The sequence below is a fragment of the Vanellus vanellus genome (genome assembly GCF_965231255.1).
Source record: "Vanellus vanellus genome assembly, chromosome: 3".
In the NCBI taxonomy this organism is placed as follows: domain Eukaryota; kingdom Metazoa; phylum Chordata; class Aves; order Charadriiformes; family Charadriidae; genus Vanellus; species Vanellus vanellus.
In genome coordinates, this window is record NC_138907.1 from 20684749 (window position 1) to 20693537 (window position 8789).

The 8789-nt window shown below is 47.4% G+C and overlaps 1 protein-coding gene across 1 annotated transcript in view; it reads right to left on the reverse strand.

The window, feature by feature from the left end:
* STUM (stum, mechanosensory transduction mediator homolog) overlaps positions 1-7751 on the reverse strand; it is a gene marked incomplete at its 3' end in the record, with an annotated part of 46605 nt that extends 38854 nt beyond the window's left edge. Inside the window, exon 1 of the mRNA XM_082481453.1 lies at positions 7531-7751. Within this exon, the coding sequence (XP_082337579.1) occupies positions 7531-7717 (187 nt within the window). The 5' untranslated portion in view covers positions 7718-7751. The remainder of the gene's footprint in view (positions 1-7530) is intronic.
* Positions 7752-8789: the final 1038 nt, after the last annotated feature.

The window sequence follows — 8789 nt, forward strand, 5'->3', positions numbered from 1 at the left end:
TCAAACACCATAACAGACTTCCTAGAGAGGTGGTCAGTGCCCCAAGCCTGTCAGTGTTTAAGAGGCATTTGGACAATGCCCTTAACAACATGCTTTAACTTTTGGTCAGTCCTGAATTGGTCAGGCAGATGGGGTGGATGATGGTTGTGTGTCCCTTCCAACTGAAATAGTCTATTCTGTTCTGTTCTGTCTTTACTGGCCAGCATCTTTGCACAGTGCTACAACCAAGTTCATATACCTCCACTGTAGTGCTGCAACTGTGCAACTTTAAAGCTGTAAAGCTCTAAAACAAAGAGAAGTCCAAAAACAGGAAAAAAGAATGTTATGTGTGAGATTGACTTTATATCTCATAGAAAATAAGGAAAGAAGAAAGCTCTTTTCCTTTTTTCCTTTCCAGGTTACCTCTGAATTAAAGTTTTCATAAATCCGTTGCAAACTCCAGTCCTTTTCACAAACTTAGGGACTATTTTAGAATCCCTTTACCATCCAATCACTTGTTTCTCCACAAAATTCAAAATTGTATAGAGATCCTAAAATTCACCTTTCTGCTTTATGCCAACTGCTGCCATCTATGGGTGTGTTTGTGTTCAGGGTACTGGATGTGATCTGATGGGTAAGAAAAGAGCCTGAGGAACTTGGTTTCTGCTTCCCACTCCTCCCTTGACCATCCTGAACAGCTGCACATACTCTCAATGCTCTTTTCACAGTGGAACAGAGATAAAATGGCAGTGACCTGCTGCAGGCAATGGTGCTTTCTCAGAGTTTGTAAATCTCCAACACCCACTGATTCAGAGCAGGAGAACATCACCTCCATCCTGCAATCCAGACAAGCCAAAATTCACTGGTCAAAAGCACTCTCCTCATCCAAGTTACTTCTGTCTTCAAATCCTTTCACTCCTTGCCTCTTTTGCTGCAAGAATTTCCAGTTCTTTGGCCTTCTCACCAAATTCTCTACAAATGTATTTTTTTCCTTCTGGGCTTGATTCTCTATTTTTCTCCACAACACACCCTTCATCTTGAACAGCTTTCCAGACTCCTTTAAATTCTGTTGGTTTACTTGGCCATTTAACAGCTCTTCTGTTCTGTCTGCTCCCACCATCATTCTTAATCTTCAAGTACATCTGTCCTAATTGCATTAAATGACAAACAAGACTGCAAAATGCTGAGCAAACCCTGTCTCCTTACGTGTTTGTTAAGTAATGAATACCTCCACAGAACTGCTTCAACGACAGCAGTGAACAAAAACGTCACTGGCCATTTCTCATCTTCTATTTTGATGGAAACACAAGGCATGAGGGAGGGTAGAGAAATTTGTTTGCATTTAAGTTGGTCTGGCACTGACAGCAATTCAAAAGCAGCAGCACTAGGTTAGTGCCCAGCTTGACAGTGAAACGAACCAAAAAATCATCATAAATGCAAGTAAAGCTCAACAGCCAACTTTTATGAACTACAACTAGTAAAGAGCAAAAACTGACCAAAGAACTTAAACAGTATTAAGTAATTGGACTGTGATAGAGACTGTAGTCAAGAACAACGCATTGCTGTGGTTTTGCTGTGTATGCCTGTAACTGCGTTTGTAAAGCAAGGGCCACGGGAGGATGATGAGTAAGATGGCACATGCATATGTGACCATTACGGCTAAAAGGATAAACTCAAGGAAGGGATCTAGTGTAAAACACAGGTAAGGGAGAAAGAAGAATAATATATTAAGTATTCAGGCAAGTATGGGCTAATCAAACACAGCCAGAAAGCAGCTTTCTTCCTAAAATACAGCAGGGCATGCCACTGGACACTGGATTAAAACCGACAGGCCATGCCAGATCCCTCAACAGAGATAAAACCCTATTGTTTTTTTGCTGATCAGATACACAGGCAGGAGTTTTCTCAACCGAGGAGCTACAAACTTGAAATAATTTGGCACTTATTCTGATCACAAATTATCTGCGAACCAGTTTTGAGTTTTCCAAGCTTGTTTGTCATTCTAGATGGTCCAGACACTTCATGGCACAAAAATACTCCAGACTACCCTGTGTTGGCAAGATCACTGAGTGACTGTTTAATACGATCAGCCAAGTAAGTTATATAAGACACTTCTATTTCCTACTTAAATCTCTGTTTAAAAAAAAAGGGGGGGGGAGAATCAATGGCCTTATCCATAGTGACAAGAACAGGCGGACTAGAAACCTGCAGATTCAGTTGTTCTGGTGCCCAACTTTACCTCACCACTGCTACCAGCAATGGAGCAGTGACCTGGATGCAGATGCTGTATTGCAGATCTCCATTCTCACCTTACACATGCAGATGAAGAAATTAAGATAAAGAATTTCTTGATCTTTTCAGTGGAAAACACAAAACCCAATAGAGTGAAGTCTACTGATAGTAGGTTTGCTTTGTTTAGTTATGCTCTCATGAACAAACAGCTTGTTTCTGCAGACTACCTGTGGTCTATACATCACAGGCTGAAAGACAATGTTAGCTAAAGAATTCCGTCCGTAAAGTTCACAAACACAAATTCATGCAAACATCCGAAAAACCTTTGTTTCCCACAAATGAGCCTGTAAATCACCCAGATTCATTGATTTGCTTATCCATAAGGAAAAAAAATATTAAAAAGGCTCATAAATGCCAAAACAAGTTTGAGATTTTAATGCACAGATGGTTGAAAGCCCCAATTTATTTTCTGCAATATTTGTCCTACTGTAGATAAGAAAATGTGTTTTTTCCCTGAAATTCTTTGTTTCAGTAATGAAGGTGATAGATGTTTGCTTGAGGCATCTATTTACCGTTCCAGCAACAAAAATAAAATGGGTACTGATAATTTTATGCAGATCTCATCCCTGCAACTTTTCTGTGTGTTGTGTTTTGTACTTCTATTCAGCTCTTTGGAGAGCTCATTCTGCTGAAAGAGAGCATGGCTTCTAATGAGAGCCTTCTGCACATGCTTGGCTTCTATAAATCGAGCATTAATGCCGTATTTACATAGCTGAAGGTCTTGAACTCTGTCATGACTGAAGCAGAATAAACAGATGGCAGAAGACTTGTGACATGGAGCTGACATACCCAGGAACAGGACAGCTGTGCACCATGTAAGAAAAAAGTTCAGTGGGCTAGGGAATCATCCCTTCCTTCTCTAGCTGTCTGTGAGAGGCTGTTGCTCGTGATCTCCTCCACCGGCTATTTCATGGCTTATGGGTGGCTGCTCTCCTATCTTGCACTAACGTAATTTTATGCTACATATTTCAATTACTCCCTGCATAAAAATAGTATACATGTATAATTCAGGCTGTGATCCAAAAGTCCACCCCCTTCCTGACAGGAGGGATTAATCTTGGAGAATACCTCATACTTTCAGATAATTCCACTCACTTCTCACATTTCCCTCAAGTTCTTCCATTTCGTTTCCCCCCTCCCACACACGTGATGTTGAGGGAAGGAAAAATGGGTAGGAAGGAGGGCAAGATTCCCATGTATCAGCTCAGGGAATGACAGGGAGCCAGAACTTCTCCCACGCCGACTGGCACACAGCAGCTCCAAGAGAACACAGTCTGCCAGCTAAAGGGCATGGCCAGCCCCTTCTCTCAGTTGCCATCTGTAGCACGTACTGGCTGGAGGTGCACACTACTCAATCCTGTGGGAACTGAAAAAGAGAGGATACACCACCAATTTATCTCTGCTGGTGTCATCATCTTCCATTCTCCAGAGCTTGTCACGGCATGATTCCCCGAGGCCTCAGAGCCTACTCCAGAAGCCTTATGCCAAACTAGAGGTTACAGTGTCTGTGGCACAGGGTGCCTGTGGCAGAGCTGGAACGCTGGTAGCTAATGGCATGATAGCTTTTGCTAAGCACTCACTGAAAACACCAGCTCCTTCTTCTCCCTTTCATAGTGTCCACTCCTTTTATGAACCTGAGCTAGGGACACCTTCGTTACAGCTCAGCCTGGCAGCCCTATCAGATGCAGATGAGGAAGACCACATGGGACCATGGAAAATTCTGATCCAGGACATCTCCAAGTGGTTGCATCTATCACAGTAAATGGAAGCAGTGTGTAATTTCAAGGCTGTTCTGCAAAACAGATTACAAGTAGATAGGCTAATCAAACCTTTTTAGGTTGTATTTGGTCTGAATTTTACATTTTGGCAAGGCAAAAGTTAACATATCCCCTGGGTATGAAAAATTTCCTATGAGTCTTTTGTAACATATATGCAAAGAGTAATTAAAACCCAGTTTACAATGCATCTTAAAACCTGCAGTTCTGGGTTACTACATAAACCCCTGAAAATTAACTAGCTGAAAAAAATAAACTGACTATAAACAAAGTGTTACTTCTGCTGTCCAAATGGAGTACTACTGCAAAACATAAATAGCATAACGGAAAAATAAACTGGATATTTAAAATTCTCAGATTTCACCTTCATAGGTGACTTCCATAACACAGGAAAGCTAGTAAAAAAGCCTCTACTGAAAAAAGTAGAAGCAGTAGAGGCTTTCAGATGCTGAGAGACTGTCCGAGTACTTGGTAGCCTGCATCGGAGTGCAAGTAGATATCACTAGTTTGAGGTACTGGGCAGTAATGAACACCTCAAATGCACTGGTCTCCAAGCAGTGGAACACTTTTTTTTTTTTTCGTGTTGCCCATTTTCTTGTCTATTCTGGTGGCTTCTGACCCTTCGTTGCAATTTTACTGCAGAGTCTACACATGAATGACAACTACGTGCAAAACAGATGAGGAAGGAATTCAGGGACTGAAAAATACAGAACTTCCAGTACCACCTAAACACAGTCCCACTCTCCACCTAAGCAGCCGAAATATACAGAAAGCTTGTGAAACATTATTTTAATATGTTATAAATCTGGACTACAGGAATTGATGGGAATTTTGCCATTTACTTCACTGGGAACAGGCTCACATCCTAGATGAGAATACTTCACACTAATGCAATGTTCTTTATTTCAGAAGTGTTGCTCAGTTCATTGAGAAGGCTGAAGTGCAACAGTGACACGAGATCTCTTTTTTACCCTGACTATTCCTGCCGGTAGATTTGTGTTCCTCCTGGTTTCCCTTGTGTGTGGGCTATGTGATATACAACAGGATACGGCTGAGATTGTAAATAGCTATGTTCTAGTTGGATATATTATCTCAGAGTAAATTTTCTATCAAAATGCATAAGATATTAGCAGTTTCGTTAAGAGAAAGGTTCATTTATGTATGGACTAAGTGCTATGCATTGCATACAGTTTGGGATGCATCTCCAAAATGACACTTTTTGCCAGTCTGTGAGAATGCCACACAGGAGGATTTCTTTTAATTTGTAGTTTGTTTATTTTGCTACTTTTCCCACAGAAGACCAGGAGAAACAGTGGTATAGACAGCCAGACAGTACCACTGAAATCAGCGCATGAAATGGAAAACAAGTTTAAAAAAAAAATCTCTGCCTGTTAAAAAAAAAAAAAACCAAAATAGAATTAAAACCATTTTGGACTGGTCCAGCCAGTCAGTGATAACATAACCAACATGGCTGCAAAGTCCAGATTCAACTCTCAAGCTTTAAAGCCAGCAGGGACTGGGAGCCCTATATACCTGCCTTTAGAAAGGAAGTGCTATCCGCTGTCATTCCTTACTGATGCCTTTCACACGAGGGAAGGGACAATACTGGCTACCTCCAGCAGCCCTGCAGCAGGGGCCAGCAAAAAGCTCTGGGCAGATAACCACACCTCAAGCCAATTCTGGCATGAGAACGGCTTATGGGGATCTACTCTCCTAGGATGATGGAAGAACACTGAGCATTTTCTAGTCTGCTGTGAAAAACAGCCCACTGTGAAGTATAAGATCATTCAAATGAAGAAAAGTGTATGGTAAATCAGTTATTTTCTTGTATGTCTACAGTGATGATGTAGTGTCTTCAATGCCAACAGAAAACTACATTCACTTTAAAAGCTCTGGCTTTGAACACCTCTCTCTGAAGATGGTGGGAAATTAAGTGCTAAATGACAATAACCTAAAACCCCATGAAAGCACTCAACTGGAGAGTTTCTGTTTGATTCATCACTCCAGGTTCTTCAGGTGGCTGCACTCAAGGGCTGTGAGAACAACACACATGAGCCCGCAGCATTACATCTGGAAGCACATATACCAATGCCATTCTTTCCACAGAAAAAAATCTGAGGTATTTCAGAAGGTGGAAGTTTTTCTCTGGAGTACATCTGTAGGTTCAGAGCAAACACACTGGAATAGCAATGGCTTGTACATGTTGCACACAGTATATCAGAGTTAGGTAACACTTCAATCAGAAGAACTTTAAGAAATTCAGATTCGTTAAAGAATTAAGCCACCTGAAACACATAAAGCATGTGAGGGCAGGGCAGTAGCTCTTTAAAAGCAGGGCAAGCTGGGAGATACTCCCATGCCACAAGGAAGGCTTCTACAGTGGCCATGGTAGCAGAAATGGTGGCCAGGAACGGACTGAGAGACTCAAGGTATAGACTAATGTTTTTTGTTGTTTGGTTGGTTTTTTTTAATTTGACTGTTTTCTATGCAGCTAGAATACTTTTATTTAGCCTTGGGTTCCAGCTGCCTTTGTCGTGTTCAAGCTGTAAGCTCCAGTTGCAGTAAGCAAATATTTCCTAATTAAAAAGGAGGAAATGAGAATACAGAAGGGATTACAGCCACAGGTTAGGGATGCGTTACCCGAGTCGCTCACTAGGGGCTTCATATCCAGAAACAGTGTATTCCCACAGTCTCTCTGGACATCGGTTCCTTAGAGTAGTGGCACAGGACCAACATTTTTCAGGGGACTGCTTAAGAAAGTCGAGAAGACGGGCTCTGACAGCTCGCCTTCGCTGGTGAGTGATGTGGTCACTCTGCGTCTTGGTCCTCTGGCTAAAATTACAGTTCGCAAGAGCCCTAACAGCTGAAGCCCTTACCCTACACCGCACGATTCCCTGCGTCGGGCCATGCCCCGCCTGAAGAGAAGGGGAAGGGTGGGAGGGCGCGGGGATGCTCAGCCCCCGAGGCCGGAGACCAGCTTCTGCCTCGCCGAGTCACACGGCCAAGCCCGGGCCGGGCGCACAGGGGGGGGGCGACGGGCGCCCCTCGCCCCGGGCACAGCTCGCTGTCCGGGGAAAACATGTCACCCCGTCTCCCAAGCAGCGCGACGGCCGCGGCAGAGCCCGCGCGCCCCCTCGACGGTGCGCGGGCGCTGCCCTGAGGGGACGGGCGGCCGTTGGCCCAACGGCTCTCCCCCGGGAACCCCGCGGCGGAGGCGGCGACCGCTTCCCCTCTCCCGCCGCAAAACTTTCCGCCGAGGCGGAGGGGCTCGCTGCCTGCCTCCCTCACTCCGTCCCCGCGGCGCCGTCGGGGAAAGTTGCCACCGCGGCGGTGTCCGGCTCCCCAGGCGGCCCCGGTAAAGTAGCGGCAGGTGGGAGAGCGCGCCCCGCCGCCGGTGGACGCTCGCGCCGCACGTAGAGTACCCCCCGCCCCGTCCCGGCTGTAAGGCGGCGGCCGCCCTCCCCCCGCGCCCGGGGCTCCTTACCCAGCCCCGGCACGAAGGTGTTGAGGAAGAGGCAGATGACCGCCACGGGGAACGGCATGTAGGGGATGGCGGCGCGCAGGGGCCCCTTCTTCTCCCGGACCTGCACCACCACCCCGCTGGAGGGGGCAGCGCCCCGGCTGGGCTCGCCGGCCGCCGCGCTCTCGCCGTCTTTGGGGAAGGGATCCATGGCCGGCGCGGCGCTGCACGGCCGAGGCTGGCGGTGCCCCGGCGGGCTCCCAGCTGCCGCCGAGCTGCCGCCGCGCGCGCTCCTGCTGCCGCCGCGCGGCCCCGCCTGTGCGCGCGGGCACGCGCCTGGGTGCCCCCACCACCACCCGCGCGGACCCCTCCCCTCTCGCCGCCGTTCCCGCCCCGCCGGCGGCGCTTCAGGCAGCTCCCGCCCGGCGCCGCTCCCGCTGCGTCCTTACGGCTCCCGGCCACCCGGGTCAGGTCGCCCGCCTCGGCTTACCCCGCGGTGGGTCATCAGCGGTGTCGGTTAGAAATGCCCCTGAGGCGGTTTGAGCCAACGGCCGCTCTGCCTCCCGCCGCCGTCTCGCGCCCCTTCTGTCAGGGCTGCCCGCGTGCCCGTCCCCTCACGCAGGTTCTCTCTCCGCCCCGGTCCCTGCGCCGGCACCGAATTTGGTCAACTCGTCCGAAATCGAGCCGGGCGACGGTGGTAAGCGGCGGGGAGAGCGGGCTAGGCTGTAGCCAGGCTGCCCGCCGGACCGCTGCCCGATGCGTGGCCCCATGGCGGGCGCCTTGAGGCGCACAGCCCTCGCCCGGACCCGGCCGGGAAGCGAGGGGAGAGGGCAGGAGCCTGCCCGATTTGATCTTTGGGCATGGGAGGAAAAGCCACTTCAACGCGAGAGCGCGTAGAAGCGGTGGAAAAAAAGAATGCCCTGTGCGCTTCTAAAAAATAGCTGCGCTCTGAAGGTGTAAGAAAAGGTGTAAATTAAACCCACGCTCATTTATTGGTTGAAAAACCCCTGCTGTAAGGGGGAAGAGGAGGAAAAGGGAGGAGAGCCACGAGAATTAGAAGGAAGAGAAAAAAAAATATACCCCTGAAAAGGCAGGCGCAGTTTGGGACAGTGTGACAATGTCTCTTAATTCACATCAGTACCACTAGATGAAATAGCCTTTTGTAGGGCTGGTAATTGTTGTTCAGTAAACAATTTAATGTATGAAGTGGTAATAGAACTTGAACGTGTCTGTAGTTAAAAATGATGACAAGGCTGGTCACTGCAGATAGGGTTCAGTAGAGA